Here is a 25,404-nt window from a genome sequence, read left to right on the forward strand (position 1 = left end):
CAGTCCAGTCCTCCTTCTCTTCCTCCTCCTACTCTGCTGGCAGAACGGGAAGGGGCAGAGCGGAGGTGGAAGATTTAGGGTGAGCGAGCACTAACTGGACAGTTTGAGAGATTATTCATTTACCATGACTTGTTAGCATAACAAGACCAGACTTCCTACTGTACTAGAGTAAAATGGCACTTTTGTCCCGACGATAGGTTCTGATGGGGGCCTCTAAAAGAAATGTTTAGGAGGTATGTGGTCACTCTCAAGAGAATGCTTTCAGTATTCCATCTGTGAAGGAAAATCCACAAAAACAAAACACATTTATGGCTTTGGGCTTTTTCCATTTTCCCAAGCAAGCGCTTTGACTTTTTTTGCTTACACTTGCTACTTTGTAGCAATTCCCAGTAAAACCGGTTGACAAAAGGGATTAGAAACAGGGTCTGGAGAAATGGCTCCGCGGTTATAACCTGGTATTCCTGCCGAGGAAGGGAGCTCCTAGCACCCACGCCAAGTTCACGAACCACCTGTAACCTGAGCACTCTTTGGAGCTCCTGGGGCACTGCACTCTCCCCATTGCCAAACCTCACACTCTCTCACATACACGTAATTAAGAGTAAAATCTTAAAAGCATTTAAATAAAAGTTTAGATGAGACAGAATAATAATGTCAAGAGAGAAAGCTAAGAAGCAGATAAGAGCCCAATGGTGGTGGTGCACGCCTTTAATCCCCCCACCACTCAGGAGTCAGAGGTAGGCGGATTTCTGTGAGTTTGAGGCCAGCCTGGTCTACAAGAGCTAGTTCCAGGACAGGAACCAAAAGCTACAGAGAAACCCTGTCTTGAAAATAAAAAAATAAAAAGGAAGAAGCAGATAAGAATGGTCTCATGCACTTTTTAGTTGGCAAGAATCCAAAAAGAAAAAAAAAACTTTGGCAATTTTTTATTCAGACACGTATAAAAACAAAACAAAAAAACTTTAATGGTACAGGAAGACATTTTTCCCCAGTTCCCATCCAGGAAGACTGAGGTCTGAAGATGGATCCTCTTTCTATCCCACCAGAAGTTTCTTATTACTGGTTAAATATGAGTCTCAGAACCTTTGTGAATTGTCTTGTAAGGAGTGTATATCATCTACAACATATGTGGGCTATGGCTTGCACAAAAAATGTCCAGTTAGTTGCCCTTCTGCGTTGTCTTCACTTCTTCCTGAGATGAGAAGCCTGGGTACTGGAGGAAAATGTAGCCGTTGGCATTTGCTTGATTCAGTGCATAAACAAGAAAAGGAGTCTGGTTCACACGTGCAGTCACGGCCTTTGGAAGGCTGAGACAGGATTGCTGAGAGCTGAGTTCAAAGCTGTCCTGGCCTACGTAGTTCCAGGCCAGTCTACAGTCTACAGAGTGAGATCCTCGCTCTCTCTCTCTCTCTCTCTCTCTCTCTCTCTCTCTCTCTCTCACACACACACACACACAAACAACACACACACACAAAGCACGCGCGTGCCCCTTACAAGGACTTGACATAGGTACTCCTTGACACCTTATAATAAAAGTACAGGTATTGGAATTGGGAAGAGTTTGAATCCTGGACCGGCTGCTTAATTTCTTCAAGGCTCAGTCCCCCATTATCTGAGGTTTTGCTGTCCATAGTTTTAGTAGCCTATGATCAACTACAATCTGAAAATGTCGGATGACAAATTCCTGAAATAAATAGTCCCTTAAGTTTAGATTGCACACAATTCTGAGTCATCTTTACCTAGCGCGTCCATACCAGTAACCTTAGTTATTGGCTAATAGCCCATAAGTCACTTCATAACCCACCTGCTATCAGACTGACTGGCAGTGATATCATAGTACTTGTGTTCAAATATCCTTATTTTACCTACAAACAGGTTCAGAATGCAAGAGTAGTGATGCTGGCATTCAGACATGCCAAAGGGAAGTGGTTTTTGTTTGAGAAAAGGTGAAAGCTCTTGACTTCATATGGGGGGAGAATCATGTGGTATTATCTATAATAAATCCATGAAATTATGAAAATAGACAAAGTAGTACTACTTTTGCTGTGGCACCTCAAACTAAAAACACTGCGGCCATAATGCATGATGACGTCTTAGGTAAGATGGAAAAGGCGCTAAACTATAGCATTCAGTTTTGTACAACAGCTAAAACATTGTTTAAAAAAACTATAGGCCGGGCAGTGGTGGTGCACGCCTTTAACCTCAGCACTCAGGAGGCAGAGGCAGGTGGATATCTGAGCCAAGTTTGAGGCCAGCCTGGTCCACAGATTGAGTTCCAGGACAGCAAGGAGAACAGAGAAACCGTCTTGAAAAACCAAAAACCAAACCAAACCAAACTACAGAATTCAGTACTATCCACAGACTGAGGAACCTGCTGGCTATCTTGGAACACTCGGGGGACTCCTGTATTGGTAAAATGGGATCAACTCTACCTCACAAGATTGTAGAGATGTGGCTGAGTTCACCTTGATGGCGCCTGGCTCACAGTGAGCGCTCATTCATAGTCACTGCTATCTATTCCTAACTTTAGTCCATAAAGCTTTAAGTTTCTCAATCTTTCCATGGGATTTGGCCTCACGAGCCAAAAATTTCCTTTCCTCTTCCAGCTCTATGTCCTTTTCTCTTCCTTAGGACAGTCTGATGAGAAACAAGGCCGTCTAACCCTACCAAGTAAGAGCGGAGAGAAAGGGGCTTAGAGAGTAACCCTTCATATCTCCAGGAGTCTCCCTGAGGAAGATGAGGAACGGGATTGGGAAAGTGGGCAAACAGGAAAACCTTCTCTTCTCCTGGGGCTGGGGAAGAGGAGAAAGTGCACCGCTGGCTACGTACCACAAATATTGCGTAAGGATATGTATACAAGTCTCCGAAGACTGGACGGCATTGTCTAGGGCTGGAGAAATGGGGGTGGGACCCGAGGGAGAGGGTGAGGGAGGGGTACCCTCAAGAGGCACTAGCTGCCATCAGATGCTCCCTGAGAGTCTCAAGGAGCAGAGGTTAAGTTCTCTGGGCATTAGCCTTGGGGAAAAGCCTGCTGTGCCAGTAGTCAGGGTTGTCAAAGGCAGAGTCAGTGGCTTCTAAACTGCGCAGAGTTTTGAGACGGGCATAACGAACATGAGGGGCATGATGTCCAGGCCCCTGGAAGGCTCGCATCTCTTCATACCCTTGCTCCGCTGCTGGGCAGGCCCCCATGGCGGCGTAATCACCCCCGGCACCACCTACGCCACGCCTGCGGTTCATATACTCATAGTCCTCATCTGGAGTTGTACCAGCAGACGGTACGATGGCCATAGGATGCAGTGGGCAGCTCTGTGTACTGCCCAGAGAGGCACTGAGCTCTGAGCCCACATCCATGTACTCGTAACCCAGCTCCTCAAGGGAACCGGGCCGAGGGGGCCGTGGTGGACTGTTCCTTCTCTTCCGGTTCATGTACTCATACTCCTCATCTTCGTCTTCCTCTTCGGTACCCAGCACAGAACTGAGACCTACTGAAGAAAGCGTACCTTCCCGGGAGGAGGATGTACCTGTGGGTGAAAAAATTCAAAGTGTGTATAGTACTTCAGAGAAATAACCAGAAGGAATGGGGGTGTGACTAGGAGATATCAGAGATGAAAGAATTAAAGGGAGTTTGGAGAAAGAGATTAGAAGATTTAAGGGAAAAGCTGGAGGAAGAACCAGGTACCTTTGAGGTGTGTATCTGGCATGACATAGCCATTGACATCCTCTTCCTCTAACCCTGGTGGGGACAGCGGGGTGACAGGAGTCAGCAGGCTGTGTCGCTGGGAATGGTAGGCACTGTCTCCACGTGGCCGAGGGCTCCGACTTCGGCTCCGGCTTCTACACATCAATACTTTCTCCTGGAGTTCAGCCTCAGAGCCTGTCACATGGCCCTCTGATGACTCTGACGTCAGACGTCCCCGTGGGATTGGGTGCAGAGAGATGGGACGAGGGCACTGTTCACTACCCCCAAAAACTGCAGAATCCTAAGGAGGAAAATAACAGGAAACGATACAGGGAGAGGCAAACAGATTCAGAAGGAGGTGCGGCCGGCCGTTTAGGGCCTTCTCAGTTGCAGGACGCTGATGAAATCTTCAAGATTTGAGGTGTTTCCCTCCATATTTCTATCAACACTTCCAAGCCCATAAGACTCCGCCACCCCAGCTCCCAGCGACAGATCTTACCAGACAAGCCTCCCCGAGATTATTCTGGTTCATGGGCATGTATCCAGACGAGGGGCTTAAAAGACTCTGGCTCTAGGGTGAGAAGGGAAAGGAAAGGGTTAAAATGAAGGAAGAACTCTTATTAGCACTGAAGCTAATGAGTGGGGATGGCTCATAGGGGTTCATGGGGCCGAATCTCATGCAGTTAGAAGGTCTCCTACCCCACGTGGCCGGGTAAGTGTTCCCACTGGTAAGCTGAGGGCAGAACCCAGTGTGGTCGCCAGGCTGTCCTCCTCTGCCTCCAGGTCTAGGTCGAGATCCAGTTCAGGCTCCAGCTCTACTTCCTCCAGCTCTTTGTTTGTGAGAGCAGAGGGCTCTGCCCCAGGAGGTATTCCAGGCCCACTCTCTCTCTACAGGAGCAGACAAGCGTTAGGGCGGATTCTAGTTCTCTGAATGAACTTGACATCCTCTGGCCCCCACTCACCTTTATCACCAGATATCGCGGTGGGTCACGGGCCATCCTGGTGAACTCATTGGCTAGCTCTTTAAAGGTCGGGCGAATATTCTCATCAATCATCCAACCTGGGGATGGAGGGGGGGGGTGATGTAACAGGGGGCGGGGTCAGCAGAGAAGAGAGCCGGAGGAGAAAGGAGGGAAGTCGGAGAAGGCAGGGTCAGCAAACAACTCACACTTGACCATGACCATGTAGACGTCAATGGTGCAGATTTGGGGCTGTGCCAGCCGCTCGCCCTTCTCCAGCAGGTCTGGTATCTCAGCCAGTCTCAGCCCCGCATAGGGCTCTGCCCCAAAAGTCATCAACTCCCAGACGGTGACACCTGACAGAGAAGTTAACTAGTAGGCATGAAAAATAGACACAGGCCATTTAAAAGTAGTAAAGGAAGGTCAACTTTGCTTTAAGGCAGGGTTGGAAGTTAGGCTGGTAGTTCCTAAGAAGAGAAGACACAAAAGATTGGGGGCTTGGGCTGGTAATGACACGGGAGGGGCCGCCAAGTATACTCACCATAACTCCAGACATCACTCTGGTGTGTGTATTTCCCGAAGTGGATACACTCGAGGGCCATCCACTTAATAGGAGTCTGAGGATGAAAGAGAAAGGTGCCACTGGTTAATTTTCACAAATTTTCTTACTGTCTTAAAAATCCCAAGCTCTCAAACAAACAAACGAACAAAACACCCAGGTTCTCTACCATCCTGTTGTCTGAACTGAAGTTTTTAGCCATTCTCAGCTCCCTCTCCCGGAACTGACCGTGACTGCCCTGCTCATCTCAGAAGGAGCCCCGGACCACTCTGCATCCCATGCACACTCCACCCTGGTCACCTCACCTTGGCCTCACTGTGTAGTAACTGCTTGTCTTCCGGGGGCAGCAGGTCAGCCACACCGAAGTCGGCCACCTGGACCTGACTAGGTGACTTGAGCAGCACGTTGCGGAGCGCCAGGTCCCTGTGCACCATGCTGTGTTCCTCGAGGTAATACATACCCTAGAGACGGAGGCAGTCTCAGGGTGGGGGTACCAGGCACTGAGCAGCAGGAGCTGCCCAAACCCTGAAGACGGTCCCCAGACTTCAAACCCTGGGTCTCCCTGCCCCTGCCCTGGCTATCGTAGGCTCCTCCAGGTGCCCCTCACCTTGGCAATTTGTACTCCCCAGTTGAGCAGCAGCTGTGGTCCCAGGGCTGCGCGGTGCTGTCTCACGTAGTCAAGGAGGGAGCCCAGAGGCAAGTACTGAGTGACAAGCTGCAGCGATGATCCTGGGCACAGCCCCAGGAGCCGCACGATGTGGGCGTGGTCTAGGCTACCGATGGCCAGCATATGCTGTGAAACAAAGGAGGTGTCAGCCAGGAAGGAACAGGTTCACGTGTGCTCCACAAAAGCACGCCGAGTCCAGAGGTCCCACTAACGCTCAAGAACAGCATGCCTAACACAGAGCTAACATGCAAAGTCATATGCCAGCACGCCTGGATCCAACACTGCCTCTCCTCTGGCGCGGCAGAGACTGCCTCCCTTCACTTACGTCAGTCACAGACTGGAAACTTTGCCGCCCACTCTTATCCTCGATGACTTTGATGCAGACTGGAATCTTGATGGATTCACCCTCAGGGATCCAAATACCCTGGAAAGTTTGGGGTGGACATGATGTCAAAAATCATTCTTTTCGTTTTCTTTTTTTTTTCTTTTTCTTTTTTTGGTTTTTGAGACAGGGTTTCTCTGTAGCTTTGGAGCTTGTCCTGGAACTAGCTCTTGTAGACCAGGCTGGCCTTGAACTCAGAGATCCGCCTGCCTCTGCTGGGATTAAAGGCCTGTACGACCACCACCTGGCCAAAAATCATTCTTTTATGTCACTATTTTTTTATATTTATTTATTATGTGTACAGTATTCTGTCTGCATGTATGCCTGCAGGCCAGAAGAGGGCACCAGACCTCGTTATAGATGGTTGTAAACCACCATGTGGTTGCTGGGAATTGAACTCAGGACCTTTGGAAGAGCAGGCAATGCTCTTAACCACTGAGCCATCTCTCCAGCCCCCTTATGTCACTCTTTTGCCAAAATCCTTCTCCCATCTTCTCTCCATCTCTTTCCCAGCTCTGCAGACTTCCCGTGAGCCACTCACCTTGTGTACGGTTCCAAAGACACCAGAACCCAGCACTTTAAGCTTCCTCAGCTCTGGCTCTTTGAAGATTCTGGCCAAGACTTTGTTTGCCTTCTCGCTGGGGTCCAGAGGCTCGATGCTCTGAGGAGCACACGGAAGAAGGTGTTCAGAAAAGCCTACTCCCACAAACCCATCCTACTTACTGCCCATAGGAGTTGCCAAGGGCAGCAGGGCCCGGAGCTGAGGGCGGGAAGAGAGGGACACCTCTCTTCAGGAACAACAGTTCACACTAGGTTTTCTGTCCAAGGGAAAGCAGTTTCTTCAGAGTCATGGCAAATGGCAAAAGCAAGATGAGAACACGTGTTCCCACTTCCGATGTGGACTGGTGCGCACATATATGTACATGTGTACACGCGTGTTTCTGGGATTGAACTAAGGTCCTTGCACATGTTAAGCAAGCAGTCTGAGCTATATCCATTGCTCTACATTGTCCTCTAAAAGACAGGGACTAAATTCCAGGGAAAGAGGAGTAGGGACCATCCAACCACTCACCCTAGGAACAGATTATAAGTGTCCCCCAAAGTTAAACATACTCACCTCACCCCGTTCCAGGTAGCGCCTCATAGCCCTCTTATTCTGAATCCTGCGTCCACGCCAATAGAGAAAAGAGCCTCCCAGAATCAGAAGAGCCACGGGCAGTCCGACCATCCCAGCCATGGCCAGATGGGTTTTGCTATGGGATAAAGAAAGGCCAACATTCTAGGTTTACAGCAGCTTCACAGAGGTCATCTCTATGGTCTGGATGTGATTAGTATTCATCTCTACTCATATCCATGAGCACCAAAGGAGCTCTAAATATGAGACTTCCCTCTTGTAAGCTCGCGTGAGTTAATTTTAGGAAGGGAATGCCGGAAGCCACAATTCTTGAGCCCAGGGATGGCGGACTATTTATAGAAGAGGAAAGAATAACCCTAGTGGACGCTTCCACGCCCACATGCATACGGTGGCACTAAGAGGACTCGGGGTTATTAATAGCAATAATGAAAAGGAGGACAGGAAACCAGGAAGATGACAGGCTAAGGGAACGAGGGAATCTGGAGGGAGATAATGGTGGGTTGGAATGATAGAAATACATTATATAAATGTACTAAATTTCCAAAGAATAAGTAACATTATTTAAAAGGGTGAGGTGGGGTTGAAAAGATGGCTCCATGGTTAAAAGCACTGACTGATCTTGCAGAGGACCTAGGTTCGGTTCCCATCACCTATATGGTGGCTCACAACCACCTGTAACTCCAGCTCCAGGAGATCTGATGCCCTCTTTTGGGTGCATCTGTACCCAATGTACCCACACCAATACAAGTAATTAAGAACTCTTACAGAGGACCCAGGTTTGGCTCCCAGAACCCACGACATGGCTCACAACATCCATAAACTCCAGATCCAGGGGAATCCAGGGCCCTCCGCTGGCCTCCTCAAGAACCAGGCACACATGGTGCACACACACACATTCAGCTTTACTCATACATAGAAAAAATAATTTTTTAAAAGGGAGAAATAAACTGGGCAGTGGTGGTGAATGCCTTTAATCCCAGCACTCAGGAGGCAGAAGCAGGTGGATCTCTGTGAGTTTGAGGCCAGCCTAGTCTACAAGAGCTAGCTCCAGGACGGGCTCCGAAGCTACAGAGAAACCTTGTCCAGGAAAAAAAAAAAAAAAGTGGTGCACACCTTTAATTTCAGTACTTGGGAAGCAGAGGCAGGCAGATCTCTGTGAGTTTGTTCAGTCTGGTCTACACAACAAGTTTCATATCAGCCAGGGCTATATAATGATACCCTGTCTGTCACAAAAACAAAACAAACAAAACTATATATATATATATATGGTCGGGGGCTGGAGAGGTAGCTCAGAGGTTAAGAGCATTGCCTGTTCTTCCAAAGATCCTGAGTTCCCAGTACCCACATGGTGGCTCACAGTCATCTTTAACGAGATCTAGTGCCCCCTTCTGGCCTGTAGGCATACATGCCAGCAGAACACTATATACATAATAAATATTTAAATATATAGATAATAAATCTTAGGAGAAGGGCAGAATGGGACACTGGAGTGTTGGAGCACTCGCTGCTGTTGTGGAGGTCCTGAGTTTGAGACCCAGCACCTACATGATGACTCACAAGCATCCTTAACTCCAGTTCCAAGATATCCCATACCCTCTTTTGGTCTCCAAGGAGACCAGGCAAGCAAGTCATGCAAAGATATACATGCAGACAAAACAACCGTACACATAACATTTTTTTAAAAGGCAGAATGGGGCCAGGCAGTGGTGGCACATGCTTTTAATCCCAGCACTCGGGAGGCAGAGACAGGCGGATCTCTGTGAGTTCAAGGCCAGCCTGGTCTACAAAAGGAGTTCCAGGACAGACTCCAAACTACACGGAGAAACCCTGTCACAAAATAAAATAAAATAAAAAACAATAACAACAAAAAGGCAGAGTGAATAACATGGAATAGCATGGGTCTCCCCGCAACCTTTCTCCCAAACATTCCTGGTTCCACAATTAATTCCCCCTTACCTCATTAATACCTCTGTTTGGCCTAAACAGTCTTGTAGTTCTGGTCCCTTACACCTAGAAAAGAAAATGGTCTTCTTAGTTAAGTAGACAATAGAGGCTTAGCTGGCTCAGCAGTGAAGGATTTACTGCCAAGCCCGAGGACCCGAGTTTGATTCCTGCGACCCGTCTACGGGAAGGAGAGAATAAACTCCTTATGTTGTCATTTGATCTCCATACACACACCACAGCACACACACACACCCATATCCGCAACAAATAAACACGATTATAAAGTAAATGGAGGCTCAAGTCCAAGAGCCTCCACTTATAAAAGCTTGTTTCAGGGGCTGGAGAGATGGCTCAGTGGTTAAGAGCACTGGTTGCTCTTCCAGAGGTCCTGAGTTCAATTCCCAGCAACCACATGGTGGCTCACAACCATCTGTAATGAGATCTGGCGCCCTCTTCTGGCATGTGGGCATACATGGAGGCAAAATGCTGTATACATAATAAATAAAATCTTACAAAAAAAAAAAAAGCTTGTTTCAGAACAAAGCTACTGTGACCTCTCATCTTGGAACTGGAAACCCAGCCCCTGAACAGAGAGGACTCCACCCCCCCACCCCCCACACCCCATCCCCCCCCCATCTCCATGGTCTTATCCTCCATCTCCACCCAGTGAGCCTTTCCTGAACGATACTCCTGAGCTTCTTCCAGCTGCCCTATCCGTGCGATACTTTCGTGTCGTGAGTTTCATGTCCTCCAGTCCTCCACAGATGGAAGTGAGGCCTTAAGCAGCCAACCCTTTCTTCTTGCTTCTCCCCGCACCCTAATTCTGTGTTCCTACTCCTGCTGGGCCCCTCCTTCCTTTCATCCCGTCACTGACCCCTGGGTGCAGTTCTCGTGGCAGGGCCGACATTCATTCTGAGCGTCTGGATACTTGTAGATTGGACCCTTGGCACCTAGGATTCCATTGGGGCAGCTGTTTACACAGTGGGGGCCATCACGGAAATGGGCACAGCGAGCACAGGCGTCAGAGCCCTGAGTAGAAGAGAAGGGGATGTCGCCCTTGAGATCTCAGTGCTAATTCCAGCCTTCCCCATAAGGCCCAGTCCAGCCCTCAGGGTCTTCCACGGACAAATTCCAGGCTTCTCTGACCTCCCTGGGCGCACCTGGAAATCTGGCCACCTCATTCCCTAGACATTCCCCGCCTCCCATACAGATCCCAGGGCTGTTACTGTACCGAGCCATTGCACGTGCTGATGCCCTCCATGGGTAGGCATTCGGGGTGGCAGGAGAAACATTCACCCTCCTGGGCAAACTCACGAGGTTCCCTGCCATGGGGAACACAGAGAGAGGTCACTGCCAAGTTCCGACCTTCATGTTCTTATTCTGTAATGAGGACCCCTGACTTCATGCCCACCAAAACACAAGCAGAAGGCTGGCTACAAAACCAGGTGTAGTGGCTCCCATCTGTAATCCCAGCCCTCTGGAGGCTAAGGCAGGGAGATCTCCACAAGTTCAAGGCCTGCCTGGATTACAGAGAAAACCCCAGTCTAAAAACAAAAGCAAGCAGGAAAGCAAGAGAAGAAGAAAGCAATGGGGGGGGGGGGCACGGGCAGCAGAACACACTTTTAACCTCAGTGCTCAGGGAGCAGAAGCAGGAGGCTCCCTGAGTCCTGTCTGGTCTGCATAGCAAATTCTAGGCCAGGACTATGAGGTCCGGTCTGTCTGTCTCTCCCGGCCCCCCTCACTTGCACACTCGTTCACATGCTCAAGCCAGACATGGTGGCTCATAGCTGTGATCCCAGCATTTGGAAGGTTTAGGCAGAAGGACTGAAGGCCTGCCTGGCCTATAGACTGAGTGGGTTAGAGGGGGAGTGGGGGTGGGAGGAGAGGGAACGAGAAAGAAACACAGCCTGAAGGTCACGGCACCTGCACTACTCCAACCCTCCCGGGCCTTACTCCCACCACCTTGGCCTTCTCCCCACTGTACCCTTCCAGAAAGTGGCAGTGAGTCACACAGACGCCTTCTCGGCTGTAGTTTCGACAAGACAGGCACTGAGCAGGGCCTGGGCCCCAGCATCCCCCAGAGGAGCAGAGCGGGTCACATACTTTACCCTCTGACACTGGGAAAAGAACAGACACGTTAGGAAAAGACTCCGGACTCCCAGGAAGCCTTCAAAACCCTCCACGGCTGCCTCCGCCCTCACACCCTCTTCCTCATCGGTCCCATCCCTCAGGGTCAAACTCTCCCTGTTCCTCTCCCCGCCCTCTCCCCAAGACCACCCGTCCTCACCCCTCCTAGGCCCTCTCTCTCACCACAGTCTCTTCGAGGCCGGTTATACTTGATGTCGAGTCTGTCTTCTGGAGGGCCCCGAAGCAGCCTCGTCCAGTTCAGAGAGTGGTGGTAGCAGAGCTGCTGGTTGGCACTAATGTAGACACGCCCAGCACTGATTTCCTTCAGGGACCGGAGGCCCAGCGAGGTGACGTTCAAGTTCTTCATGATCAGCAAGGAGAAGCCCCGGCTGGAAGAAGGAGGTAGGGTTAGAAGGCAGACGACAGAAGGAAATTAGACCTACAGGAGATTTATGTCCATTCAACCATTGCTCCAGGTTACATTAGAACCATGGAAAGGGGATGCCCTCTGTGGCAGATGCATTTTCTGAGGCAGGTCTGGAACTCACTGGTCTTGAACTTGCTGTGATCCTCCCGGGTCAGCCTCCCCATTGGTAAGACGACAACATTGCAGTTGGCTTTCCCCTGCCTTTCTGCCTTTCCCCTGCCACGTTAGCACACGATTGCCCCGCTCGCTGTCTGGAGACACCACCGCCTCCGCAGCCTTACTCACTTGTAGAGGCTTCTGCCCCCGATGGTTGTCAGGTTGGAGAAAACACTGAAGTTCTGCATGTGTGGGGGCCAGGACTGGATGTTCAGGTACCCTAGAGGGTTGGAGAGCGGCAGATAAGCAGGGAGTTCTCCATCACCCGCCTCGCTCTGCTGTGATTGGAGAGTGATCTTTCTTTCTTTCTTTCTTTCTTTCTTTCTTTCTTTCTTTCTTTCTTTCTTTCTTTGTTATGTATACAATATTCTGTCTGTGTGTGTGCCTGCAGGCCAGAAGAGGGCACCAGACCCCATTACAGATGGTTGTGAGCCACCATGTGGTTGCTGGGAATTGAACTCAGGACCTTTGGAAGAGCAGGCAATGCTCTTAACCTCTGAGCCATCTCTCCAGCCCGAGAGTGACCTTTCTTAAGTGGCTTAACTTAATACACGCCAGAAAGTCATCTGCTCCTCCCAGGAGGAGAAGCCTCTCTTCCTCACCTGTGATCTCCCGTACTGTCCTGAAAACATTGAGCTTCTCCGGGTCCAGAGCAGGGATCTTGTGCCAGGGGTCTCTGGGGGAACAGTAAAAACCTCTCAGTACAGCAAAGGTATGTCTCAGTGGTAATAAACACACCACACCTCAGAACATGGTTTCTAGATGTCCTTCTCCCCTCAGTGCTGGGGATCAAACCCAGGGCTTCAAATATGATAAGCAAGCTGTTCTCCTAGAACCAACCCAGCCTCTTGGCTCCTACATCAAGTCTTCAAACTAAGGAAACAGAGCTCCTCGGAGAAATATAAATACATGTGCCGGGTGCATCCCATGCCGGAAAGAAAGGAATTGATGCTCCAGGGCTGCCCACAGCAGGCTATAACTCCAGCTCCATAGCCTCAGACGCCCTCTTCTGGCCTCCTCAGGCACTGCATGCACATGGTGCACAAACAAACATGGAGGCAAAGCATCCATATACATAAAAAGATAAATAAACTAGGGCAGAGATGAAAGCACCCACCTAAAATCTCAGCACTAATACTTGAGGAGCTGAACAAGGGTGGCAAGATAGAGGTCAAACTGGGCTACTATGGAGACCTTATCTCCTTGGGAACAAAAACAAAAACAAAATAAAACTGAGGTCAAAGGTGTGCATACCTGTGTATGCACAAAAAGAGAGAAATGGTTTGTTTTTGTTTTTGGGGGGCCTGTCCTGGAACTAACTCTTGTAGACCAGGCTGGCCTTGAACTCAACAGGTGAGCATTACCATCACTCCACTGAGAGAAATTTTTAAAAAATGATCAAAACAAAAAATGTATAGTTGGGCATAATGGCACTTGCCTTTAATCCCAGCACTCAGGAGGCAGTGGCAGGAAGATCTCTGTGAGTTCGAGGCCAACCTGGTCTACAGATCAAGTTCTAGGACAGCCAGAACTACATAGAAACCCTGTTTCAAACAAACAAACAAACAAACAAACAAACAAGCAAACAACACTAGCTGCTCTTGCAGAGGGCCTGGGTTTGATTCTTAGCAACCACATAATGGCTCACAGCTGTCTGTAACTCCCGTTCCAGGTGACTGACTCAACCTCAACACCCTCTTCAGAGCTCTGAGGACACCAGATACACGCATGGCTCATAGACACATGTGTAGGCAAAATACTCACACATGCAACACATATAAAATAAATAAATGTAAAGAAATGAGAAATAGACAACCATTTTCATTATTTTTAGTCTTGTGTGTGTGTGTGCGTGCGCGTGTGTGTGTGTGTGTGTGCGCGCGCACGCCCACTGAGACCAGAGGCATAGACAGCTGTGGACCTGTGGGAGAGCAGTATGCAATCTTAACCCGTGTTGTCTCTCCAGCTTCCTCTTATTTAAATTTAAGGAAGAGCTTCTGAAAACTTTAGCTGGTCCATACTGCCCATGTACCACATCGTTCCTCAGGGTAAACTGTGCTGCCTAGGGATGGCCTTGAGGGACACTGAGGGACAGCAAGCTCCAGGTGGAAGGAAGGCGGAGCTACGCATCCTCTCAGGTTCTTTGTAGCTCTTACGACTTCATGCCTTACATTTCTAGCCAGCTGCACTGGAGGGATTTAAGTCACTGAAGCAGATTGTGTGGTGGATGGGGCCGGGAGGTTAGGGTGGGAAGACAGAGTCTCTTACCCGTTGAGGCCAGTGATAAGGAAGTCCAGGTTGCCCAGGATCTTGGTGCAGTTCACAAACCCATCGATGTTGCTAGAGTCCACGGTCTGGTAGCGGCTTCCAGAGCCTGTCCCCTCACAGGCTGCCAACACAAAACAGTCTCAGCGCTGGGTTCTGGCTCATCTCAGAGACAAGGCTGGATATAAGACTGCTCACCTTTTGGGCACAATCCTCCGCAAGGCTCACATATCTTGAGTCCATTTTTATCTACTTCCATCTTGTCAGGAGGGCAGGCCCTGACACAAGATGTCTGATCAACCACAAAGTTATCTAGGAAGGAGGAGATTGATAGTCATTAGATATGAAAAATGCTGCCAACTACTAAGACCCCTCCTCTTTTTTTTTAAAGATTTATTTATTTATTATGTATACAACATTCTGCCTCAATATATGCCCGCACGCCAGAGGAGGGCGCCAGATCTCATTACAGATGGTTGTGAGCCACCATGTGGTTGCTGGGAATTGAACTCAGGACCTCTGGAAGAGCAGCCAGTGCTCTTAACCTCTGAGCCATCTCTCCAGCCCCCAAGACCCCTCCTCTTTACCCCTGCTCCCCTTACACACCTGCAACCTAGAGTTCCTCAGGTTTGTCCTATAAATTAGACATCCCTTTGTTCTTAAGAGAGCCTCAAGGGGCTGGAAGGATGGCTCAGCAGGTTAACAGCACTGGCTGCTCTTCCAAGAGTCCTGAGTTCAATTTCCAGACCCCACAGGGTGGCTCACAACTGTCTTTAACTCAGTCCCATGAGATCCAATGCCCTCTTATGGTGTGAAAATATACATACAGACAAAACACCAAGGTACATAAAGTACATGAATAAATAAATCCCTTTTTAAAAAGATAGCCTCAAGCCCTTTATGAGAAAAAGATTTAATTATGTATTTTTTTAAAGATTTATTTATAAAAAAAAATAAAGATTTATTTATTTATTACGTATACAGTATTCTCAGTGCTCTGCCTGCAGGCCAGAAGAGGGCACCAGATCTCAATACAGATGGTTGTGAGCCACCATGTGGTTTCTGGGAATTGAACTCAGGACCTTTGGAAGAGCAGGCAGTGCTCTTAACCACTGAGCCATCTCTCCAGCCCCTTAATTATGTATTTTTAAGATTCATTTTTGTTATGTTTAATTATGTGTTTGTGCACGCACAGGTGCTCTTGAAGGCAGAGGCATCAAATTTTCCTGTGTGGGTGCTGGGAATCCAACTCGGGTCTTTCGGAAGAGCAACAAGTCCTAACCATTGAGCCATTTCTCCAGCCTCCTATTTTATGTGTATACATAATGCCTGTGTGTAGGTATGTGTACCACATTTGTGCCTAGCATCCGAGGAGTCCGGAAGAGGACGTCAGGGCCCCTAGAGCTGGAATTGTAGGCTACTACGGGCTGCCTGATATGGGCACTAGGAACTGAGTCCGTTGGAAGGGCAGCGATTGGTCTCCTCAACTGCTGAGCCATGCTGGCATCAAACGCTTCACGTAGCTGAGGAAGACCACGAGCCTCTGATCCTCCCGCCTCTACTTCCGAGTGCTGGGAGTACAGTACACTGTTTTGCCCAGTTCATGGTACTGGAGTTTTCGAAGCCAGGGCTCTGTGCACACTAGGCAAGCACTCTCTCAACATTCCCAACCTCCTTTGCTCTTTGTTGTTCCAAGTGGCCATGGCCAGAAGCAATGTCACTCACTAGTTGAGGTCACATGATCACACATAGGTTCCAGAGTTAACATCTATCTTAATCCCTCTTCTTTGTTTTTTAAAGTCCTGGCTATTCTGGAACTCACTCTGTAGACCAGGCTGGCCTGAACTCAAACTGAGATCACCCTGCATTTGCCTCCCAAGTGCTGGAATTAAAGGTGTGTGCCATCATTGCCCAGCAATTTAATCCCTTTTGCATTCCAAATTTTTCTTGGTTTTTCGAGACAGGGTTTCTCTGTAGCTTTGGAGCCTGTCCCTTGTAGACCAGGCTGGCCTCGAACTCACAGAGATCCGCCTGCCTTTGCCTCCCAAGTGCTTGGATTAAAGGCGTGCACCACCACCACCCGGTTTGCATTCCAAATTTTTGTCTCGGATCTTGGGTCCACTATGTTGTCCCTTCCCCTCAGATACTTACGGGGACAGTTGGCAACGCAGACCCCTCCATACTGATACTTGGTGTGGGGGTTGGGCTCAAGCTGGAACGTTAGCTTGTTATACACAAGAGGTTGTGGACAGCGAGGCACACAGGCCCCACTATCATTGAAGTGTCGGCAGGCCTGGGGATGAAGAAGATTCCTAGCATTTATATTTTCCATATACCCCTACTCCTCTCCAAAGCCTGTACCCCGGTTTCAGAACACAGACACTACGTACAAAGCAATCCGTGTCCTGGGGTCCAGAGCAGCCCCCTGCACACTCGTCATGGCAGCACTGGTTGGGGTTGGGCCCAAAGCAATGACCGTTACACTGAGGGGCACAGATGGTCTTGGTCACTGTGGAAAGAAGTATAGCGGTCAGGGCTAAATTCCGAGGCCATTGCTCATTTTGACCATTAGGATCGACCCAGGCAGGGTGAGGATGGCCTAGGGGGGGTATGAGAGGATATGAGCTTTAATGTTTTAGAAGGAAATTCAAACCCACATATCTGGCAGTCTTCTGGTCCAGGCCCCCAGCATCGCCCCTTGCAGGCCTCATGACAGGGTGGACCTGGATGGGAAACAAGACAGCACCCTCAGGACCGTGGGGCTGAGAAAGACTTGCTTGAATCAACAGGGTATGATGTCAGCACAGAAACACCTCAGCCCTGGGAGCGAAAGCCCTGGGCTGTGTCTCTCCCTGCCCTTGGAGAGCAGGGCTGGGCACAAGCGAACCTGTCAACAAGGGTGGAACCACTCCCCCACACTACCCACTGGGCAGCTGAAGGGGAGGGACTGGGACAGATGCCAACTTCAGCCCCAGTGCCATCCCAGGAACTTGGTTCCTCCCAGACAAACAGAGTGTGTACTTGAGTGGATAGGAGAGGGAGACTACTAGGTCAAGGTGGCAGGGAGATGTCATATTGGCAAAGAGCAATCGGGGTTGGTCCAGATCTGATCTCCCCGCTCAGCATCTAGACAACTTTGACCTCTTTTCTGGATACACTGGTTTGGGCTCCAGGAGAATGACCTGGTCCCTCCTGGCAGACAGACTCTTGGGTCAAGGGCCTGAGGTAACTGTTTGGGGAAGGTGAGTGTTCAGATAAGGGGTCCAGTAGGGATGAGAAAGGAGTCACTCTGGTTTGCAGGGACAAGGGGAGCCATCTTGATTGCCGCCACCGCCGCCTCTTACAATTTTTCCCGTTGTTCTTCACCACGATGTCGGCCCCTCGGACCCTCACGATGTCGCTCCAATCAATCGTATCCATATGGCAAAGTTTGTCATTCTTCTCAATATAAACACCCCCTGACAGAATCTCTGTGGTGGGGGAGAAAAGCCACAGGCTGAAGTCCGCAGCGTGACTCCTCTATTATACCTTCCTACCTACCCAAAGACTCAGGCTGGTGGGGGGGCCACAGGCCTGGCCCACAGGTGGTCCAGCCAAACACAGGCTTCTGGAAAAGCCGGCCCTGGAAGAGGAGGAGTCAGGAGCGCCTGCCTCTTCAGACACCTGTCTAGATCCGGTTTAGCCAGTGGGGGAGGGGTGGGGAAAGCAGGACAGGACACCCTGATTCAATCCTCTAGGTTTAGCTGAGTGTTTTCCAAGCAACTGGAACCGAGCAGAGGGTGCTCAGATTGTGTTTTAACCCACTGCAGTCTTCCCTGGTCGAGGCAAAGGTAAGATTCCAGGGAAGCGGAGAGATGGAGCGACTCTTGGACTTCAAAGTTGGAGGCATAGGCAACTGATCCAATTCCCAGTCCAGCCCCACGGTCACATAGGGTCCCTTCTTCCCGGAGCAGACACCCCCAGTTCCCTCCTGGGCCCCTCTACTGCTTAAAGAACGGTGGGCTTCTAAACCAGCAAGGTAGTGGGTGGCTAAGACGAGCTGAGAGTTAGCCATCTTGGGTCCTCACCAAGGCCCTGCCTGTCAGCAGGGAGGCTGGGAGGGAGACCACGAGTCATGGACACTAACCAGTTAGCTGAGTGAAGCGGAGCTGGCGCAGGGCATGGCTGGAGTTGGTGTTGTAATTCAACATGACAAAGATGGCAAACTTCCCGTCGTACACCTGGGTTCCCCGGACCACTCGGAGGTTAGGCAAGGGTAGTGTAGAGAATTCATTCATTGCCACGAGGACATAGCCTGTCACTTCTCGGATCCACTATGACAGAGCAGGTCGTGTCAGTGAAAGGCAGAACAAGGCAAAGTCTCAGGGATCCCTCTTTCCTTTAAGGCATGGAGGAAGGAACCCTTAACTCACTGAGCCACAGCGGCCCCTTGACTCCCATGGCCCCCTGACTCCCGTCCTGAACTCTCTGGTCTTGAACTCTGGGCTCCAGCAAGCATTACCCCACCTCAGTTTCCCCAATAGACGAGCTTACAGGCCCGTTCCTGGACCAGCCTCCCTGTGGACCGATTCCAGAACCTCATGCATGTTCTCCAAGCACCCCACCACCGAGCCAGCACCCCAGCTCTGAATTCTTTCCAGTTCCTCATTCGTAGGAAGTATTGCTATCACACTGCTGTGCCGCTTTTGTGAGCAAACACTCCCAGAAATAACCAAGGACCTACGTCTGCAACCCATTTCTTCTCGGAACCACTTATAACGGGAAGGTTCCGGCTGGGTCCCTCTGTCATCTCCCCAGCTGCTTCTGGGTCCTTGCATGGCTTACTGTTCAGTTCTGCCTACCAGAACACCAGCTGTTCTGTCCCTTTCTGTGGCTTCTACACCTCCCTGGTCATAGGACCAGACTCCCCGCCCCCTCCCCATTAGGAAAAGGAAGAGGAACCAGGAGAGGTGGGCTGGGGTGGGGGGCTGTGCACACTCACCTGCAGGAAGGAGAGGTCAGCGTTGTGCCCTGTGAGCACAATCTCCAGGTTGCCCATCACCACCTCACACCGGTCGTAGAGCTTGTACAACGTCTGGTACTGATTCTCTGCGTCACCTGTGACGCTCAGCCCGTTCAGCGTCCCAGGACACACTGCAAAAGGGGAGAGAAGACAGGCAGGTAAGCTAGATGTCCCCTCCACGGAAGCCCCTCGGGTGTTTACGGTTGCATTCACTGCCTCTAACTAACCCTGCCTTCTAGCCCTCCAAGGCTGGGGCCGCCCCACTTCCCGTGCTCCCCTCATCATTACAAACAGAAAGATGAAGTGTGTTGTGTGCTTTGCCACACCAGAGTCCCCACCGTGCCTCTGTCAGGCACTCAGTCAGGCACTCATTTGGTCACTGAGGGGTTAACGCAGAAGGAAGACATCAGGGGACTTTTCTCCTCCCTTGATAGGACACATAAGGCAGGGATCAAACTTTGATTACCCTCTTCTCAACTAAGGCACTTACTTCTCTGCCCCCATCCTGCCTCTCTCTAGACCCTGGAATAAACATCTCTTTGGGGCTAGCACACAGCCCCTATTGTGTCTACAGAGGGTGGGATGGGGGCAGAGGGTGGAGGCAGTGCCTGGGGCCACAGTTCAGCCCACAATGAGGCGATTCTATCCAGGAGGAGGGGGCTGCCCCACCCTATCCCAGACACCCCATCCTTAGCAGCACCCCCCCTCTTATCCTGGAGCTTTGGGCTCAGACAAGTGACCTCACTGGAGGGAGCAACCCTGGTAGTAGGGTAGGGGGGTCAATGGGAGCTTTGTCTCTAAAGCTGGATAAGGAACTGCGGCCTCCCCCTTCCTGAACTCTGGTTTCCCTTCTAGTCCCTTTCCCTGAGCCAACGTGTTCCAGCTTCCCCCAGCATCACAGGGCAGCCCTGGAGAGAAACAGCACAGAGCCTCCACTCTCGAACCTTCTTCCAACTTCACCGTCAGCAGTAGTCAGTAAAAAGACCTGTATGTAACTGTGCCAGTGCTCCCAGGGGAGCCCAGAAGAATGGCCTGGGAGTCCAGTCTTGGCTTTCACTTCGTTCACTTTCCTTCGTAAGAAGGGAGGGTAATGGGGTTTAGGAAGACTTGGCCCTGGAAGTGCTAAGGATCTTTCCTCTAACACAGCACTTGTGGAGGGTGGGGGCAAGGGGGTGAGCCACCTGTTCTAACCACCCTTCCCTGAGGCGGGGCAAGAGCGGAACAGTGGGAAAGAGAGAGACAGAGGCCCCAGCTTCTCCTGCTAGCTACACCTCTGGTCTGACCCCTTCTTTAAGATCCTCCATGAAGGAAGGAGTGGGCCAGCCAGTCCCAGCAAGGAGGTATAAACAGGTTAGACGCTCCCAGAGGCATCCAGGAACCCCAGGGTCCTTGGACTGAAGTAAAAGACTAGGCAGGTTAGTCATTTCTGAAAAGGCCCCGCCCCTGTCCCCTTCCTGGCAGGACACCCCTCTTCCAAGTCAAGGCGCCAACCCCTTCTCCCCGATAAGGGAGGAGCTAGGATCTCTGGATAGGGAAGTGATGCGTGCATAGGTGTGCATGAGCACTGTCACACCGTGAGTGCACACACCGTGTACTGGCACACAAACACATACACAGTTCCCCTGGCTCACACATAGAGATTGGTTTGCCCCTGGGATCTGTACTGGGAAGTATTACAAGGGGCCAGTCCATCCCACTTGCCCACAGTACCTTGTACACTTTGTGTCTTACGCTTTGCAAGGCCTTACAGGTCTCGGTTACCTGCCACCCTGAGGGTAAAGTCCATATTTCATAAACAGGGGCAAAGGGCCTGGGCAGGCCAGGAGTATAAACAACTATCCAGGAGGAACCCGGCAACTTGGGGAAATCAGCAAGGAAGCAGTGAGAACCGTCCGTGCACAGAACCTACGCTCCCAGAGCAATGGCAGAGCCCTTCTTAGGTAGGGAGAGAGAGCACTGACTGGGGTTGGACACAACAAGAACATCCAGCCCCTTAGAAGCCTCCCCTCCGTTGCCCTAGCCACACACACAAGGGGACAAAGGGGCTATACAAGGTTTGAGACAGGGCCGGATGCCCAGAGGCTGCAGGACAGAGATAAAGGGTAGAGAGAGACCCAACCACGGCTGCTCCCTGCCTCTTGGGGAGGGTGGTGAGAATCCTGGACTCTTGGGTTCCTGGTTAAGGGGGGGACACAGTCAGATGGAAGAGTGATAAGGTCACTCCCCTGGCCCCTCCCACTCCAGTCTCCAGACCACCCCCTCCACCAGCTGGGAGTGTTCACTTCTCAAGATCCCAGGGGCTAAATTTAGGCCCAGCAACTGTGGGGGAAGCACAGGTGGTTTCTCCCACTCCCATCCTGGGGAAGGGGCCCTGGCTGTACCCCAAGCTGAGCTCTGGGGGTGAAGTGAGAATTACACCAACCCCAGAACTCTTCAGGTGTCCACAGTTCTGGAGACACCCATTCCATGGCGGAACGGGAGGTACAGTCTGGGCTGTGTCTGAAGTTAGACAATAAACTGAATGGAAGGGGGGGGGACCTAGCAGGGAGATCACGGACCACACCATTCAGAAGGTGGGAGAGGTGACCTCAGAAATAGGTCTAATTGTCCTTTCTCCCACACCTGCAGGCTCAGGCATAGACCCTGGAAACGTATACTATATAGTAGATGCCCAACATGTTAACTGAATTGACCTGGGTCTTGGTAGAGAGAAGGTGGTTAAATTGGGGACCAGCTTATCTTGTGGGAAGGCAGCCAGCCAGCCTCCGTGAGGCCTCTCCCTCTGATGTCACCTGGACTTGGCCCTCAGGTTAATCTCGGCCTTCTCAGGGCAGCCCCACTCACGGAAGAGGAGGTGCCGCTCTTGTTTTTCCAACATCAGACAACAACAACTTCAAACCCTTGCATAGCTCCGCCCTGTCGGCAAAACAACGAAACTGGGGGTTGCTGAAACCTGGGGTGGGGTGGGGGCCACGGAACCGCAGAGCAAACGGAGACCCTCAAGTCAAGGCTTCTCAGGTTTACAGAAGGGTCCCTACCCTCCCTCTCTGCAGGCTCTCAGAACTACTGTTTACATCAACCTGATCAGAAAAAGAGCAATCAGAGGGTCCCCGACGCCCTGGGGAGAAGAGTAGGCATCCAGGAATGCGGTCCCTGCCCAGCCCACTCCGAGAACCGAGCCACACGGTCCCCTCTTTGCTTGTTCCAGTAGACTCGGGGTCGCACCCCCCAGTTCAGCGGGGCAGAACCCGAACCCCCTTGCCCAGGGTCTGCGCGCCCTCAGGTCGCGCTCTCCGCTTCCAGCCTGCTGGTGCTCCCCGCGCGGCTTACCTGCCTGAGAGTTGCCCATCTCGGAACCCCGGGCCAGGCTGAGAAGGAAGCCCAGCACCTGCAGAGTCGCCTTCATGGTGAAGGGAGGGTGAAGGGAGCCCAGCCGAGTCTGGCCCGGGGGCCCCTGGATTAGGACATCGAAGCGACGGCCACCTGAGCAGCCAGCGAATAGGTAGTGCAGCGGCGGCAGCGGAGGTTGCGAACAGCAAGAGGAGCCGGAGTCCGAGTCCGGAGCGGGACTGCAGGGGAGGCTCTGTCTGGGAAGGAGGGAGGGAGGGAGGGAGTGAAGGGGGAAGGGGGTGTGAGTCACGGCCGCGCCCCCTCCTGTGCGAGGCTGGAGTCGCGAGGGTTGCAGGCAGCCTGGGACAACCGCCCAGAGCGCGCCCCGCCAGCCCGCAGCTTGGCCAAGAGGGTCAAGGAGGGGTCTCCCTCTAGCAATTTCCCCCGGAGATGGTTAAGAGGAGATCAAGAATTCAAAAGTCCCCAGGCCGGGGAAAGGTAGTGAATGCGGGTGGGGAGAGCGCCAAAGCCCAGCCCCCTGAAAGCTGGCCTCGCCCATTAACCAAATCACTCAACTCCCCTAGCCGGTTGGATCACTTGAGGGATTTTTTTTTTCTTTTGGAGTATGAATATTTCCATTTTTTGAGTGGGAGGTTGTTTTTTAGCCTTGCGTTCACGCCACCTCAGTTTCCCCGAGACGCAAAGCCTCATAACTCATGTATCCGGCCCGGGAACCCGAGCCCCGGAGGCCGCGTGAAATCGCTCTGTCTCCGGCCGCTTCCTCCCGCAGACCCGGCGCCGGCCCGGCCTCTCGGGGGGATTTACTTGGGGGGTGGGCGGGGGTGGTTTCCAGCCTGGGAACAGACCCCGGAGCCTGCCTTCCCACTTCTGCCCTGGGAGGGGCTCCCGCACCTGTCGCGGTCCCCTCTGCTGCCCCCCACGGCCGCCGGAGAGAACAGCTGTCTCCAAGTCTTCGCAGGGACGAGTGACCGACCGCGCCGTCCGGGTGCCCGCGGTTCCCGCCTCTCTTCCGCGGACCCAGAGGAGCACACCGTCGCCACCGCGGCGCTCACACCCGGAGGGGACAGTGGAGAGGAGCGCGGAGAGGTCACTACAGACGGCGCGCACGAACCGCACGGCTCCCGGGACCTCCCGCCTTGCAAGGAGGTGGTGTGGCTACCGTGGGTTGCTAGGTCCGGGACGGGTCCGACTAGTGCCCCCTGGTGCCCAAAACGTTGCATTTCACACCCCTTAAGTTGGCGTTCCAGATCTTGCCTAGAGAACTTATTGTCCCCTTCCCCTCGGGGAAGACTACTAGCTAAAATCCTTTCTTTTCTGTGTGGGTTTTTTTTTTTTTTTTTTTGAGACAGACAGGGTCTCACATAGTTCAGGCTGGCCTCGAATATATTATGAGGCTGAGACCGGTGTTGATTGGAGATCTTTCCTCTTCCACCTTCCAAGTACAGATGAGCGCCGTGTCCAGCTCTCCCCCTACACTTTTTTTTTTTTTTTTTTTTTTTTTTTTTTTTTTGGTTTTTCGAGACAGGGTTTCTCTGTGGCTTTGGAGCCTGTCCTGGAACTAGCTCTGTAGACCAGGCTGGTCTCGAACTCACAGAGATCCGCCTGCCTCTGCCTCCCGAGTGCTGGGATTAAAGGCGTGCGCCACCATCGCCCGGCCCCCCTACACTTTTAAAAAATATTTTAGGGGGCTGGAGAGATGGCTCAGTGGTTAAGAGCTTTGCCTGCTCTTCCAAAGGTCCTGAGTTCAATTCCCAGCAACCACATGGTGGCTCATAACCATCTGTAATGGCCTGCAGGCATACATGCAGGCAGAACACTGACTACATAATAAATAAATAAATAAATAAATAAATAAATAACCTTAAGAAATAATAAAATTAAATAAAAAAATAAATAAATAATATTTTAGTTTGTTATTATTACCGTGTGTATTTTTCGGGGGCGCGTGCGTGCTACCGTGTGAGTGTGGAAGCCGGGAGACAACTTCATGGAGTCAGTTATCTCTTTCTGCTTTTACGTGGGTTGGGGATGGAACTCAGGTCAACAGGGCTTCTCTGCAAACCTGTGAAGGCTGGAAGAGAAGTCATCGCATCCCCTGGACCTGAAATTACTGCTGCCATGTGGGTCTAGGGATCGAACCCTGGCTCTTTGGAAGAGCAAGTGTTCTTATCCACTGAGCCGTCTCTCCAGTTGCCCCTATCCCTCGCCCTCCTGGAACAATTCTTTAAACTTGCTGCTGCACAGATGTGCCACCTAAGGGTTTCTCTACTCTCGGCCTTTCCCGGGACCAGCTACATAACAGTCACGCTAGGAAAAGCAGGAAGAACACAACCGTTAATGGAGATGGGTTGAAGCAGGATGCCAGCAAATTTAAGGCCAGCCTGAGCAACTTAGGGAAACACTGTCTCAAAAGAGAAGAGGGGGGAGGCTGGTGTTTGCCTAGTATTCTTGAGGCTATAGCTTTGATTTCCAGTACCCAGACCCAAACCTACAAAAAGCATATGAGCTAGGGATGTCACCTCAGCTTTTCAGAACTGGAAACTTGTGAATTTTCTCCAGATCTATCTATTAGTGACAGAAGGAGAGGGGCTCAGAATTTGACCTAGGATTTCTTGATTCCTTCCTTCCTTTCTTTCTTTCTTTCTTCCTTCCTTCCTTCCTTCCTTCCTTCCTTTCTTTCTTTCTTTCTTTCTTTCTTTCTTTCTTTCTTATTTCTAGTCAGGGTTTCATCTGTGTAGCTTTGGAGCCTGTCCT

The 25,404-nt window shown here is 51.1% G+C and overlaps 1 protein-coding gene across 2 annotated transcripts; it reads right to left on the reverse strand.

The window, feature by feature from the left end:
* Positions 1 to 908: 908 nt before the first annotated feature.
* Erbb3 (erb-b2 receptor tyrosine kinase 3) lies at positions 909 to 23,698 on the reverse strand. Of its 2 annotated transcripts, XM_075954646.1 has the most exons (29): positions 23,542 to 23,698; positions 22,630 to 22,886; positions 19,279 to 19,430; positions 18,424 to 18,610; positions 17,642 to 17,767; positions 16,955 to 17,020; positions 16,688 to 16,806; positions 16,449 to 16,590; positions 14,496 to 14,609; positions 14,301 to 14,421; positions 12,635 to 12,708; positions 12,162 to 12,252; positions 11,633 to 11,838; positions 11,307 to 11,439; positions 10,554 to 10,644; positions 10,197 to 10,351; positions 9,335 to 9,388; positions 7,361 to 7,496; positions 6,785 to 6,904; positions 6,187 to 6,285; positions 5,802 to 5,987; positions 5,500 to 5,655; positions 5,177 to 5,252; positions 4,845 to 4,991; positions 4,639 to 4,736; positions 4,376 to 4,564; positions 4,176 to 4,247; positions 3,677 to 3,977; positions 909 to 3,518 (listed from the first exon to the last, which is right to left on the reverse strand). In XM_075954646.1, exons 2-29 carry the CDS (start codon positions 22,703 to 22,705, stop codon positions 2,992 to 2,994), a joined length of 4,014 nt encoding a protein of 1,337 aa, XP_075810761.1. In that variant the 5' UTR covers positions 22,706 to 22,886; positions 23,542 to 23,698; the 3' UTR covers positions 909 to 2,991. The 2 variants fall into 2 exon arrangements, with proteins under 2 accessions (XP_075810761.1, XP_075810763.1); XM_075954648.1 differs by lacking the exons at positions 22,630 to 22,886; positions 23,542 to 23,698 and adding an exon at positions 21,993 to 22,215.
* Between the last annotated feature and the right edge of the window lie 1,706 nt (positions 23,699 to 25,404).

The sequence above is a fragment of the Microtus pennsylvanicus genome, chromosome 20, assembly GCF_037038515.1.
Source record: "Microtus pennsylvanicus isolate mMicPen1 chromosome 20, mMicPen1.hap1, whole genome shotgun sequence".
Lineage (NCBI taxonomy): Eukaryota > Metazoa > Chordata > Mammalia > Rodentia > Cricetidae > Microtus > Microtus pennsylvanicus.

Excerpts from the sequence above, each read along its gene's own strand:
- Erbb3 (XM_075954646.1), bottom strand. The coding sequence starts at position 22,705 with ATGAAGGCGACTCTGCAGGTGCTGGGCTTCCTTCTCAGCCTGGCCCGG. Across the intron at positions 11,839-12,161 it reads GGGGGCAGAAGCCTCTACAA|CCGGGGCTTCTCCTTGCTGA; the intron begins GTGAGTAAGGCT and ends TCCTTCTTCCAG. Across the intron at positions 3,978-4,175 it reads ATCTCGGGGAGGCTTGTCTG|GATTCTGCAGTTTTTGGGGG; the intron begins GTAAGATCTGTC and ends TTTCCTCCTTAG.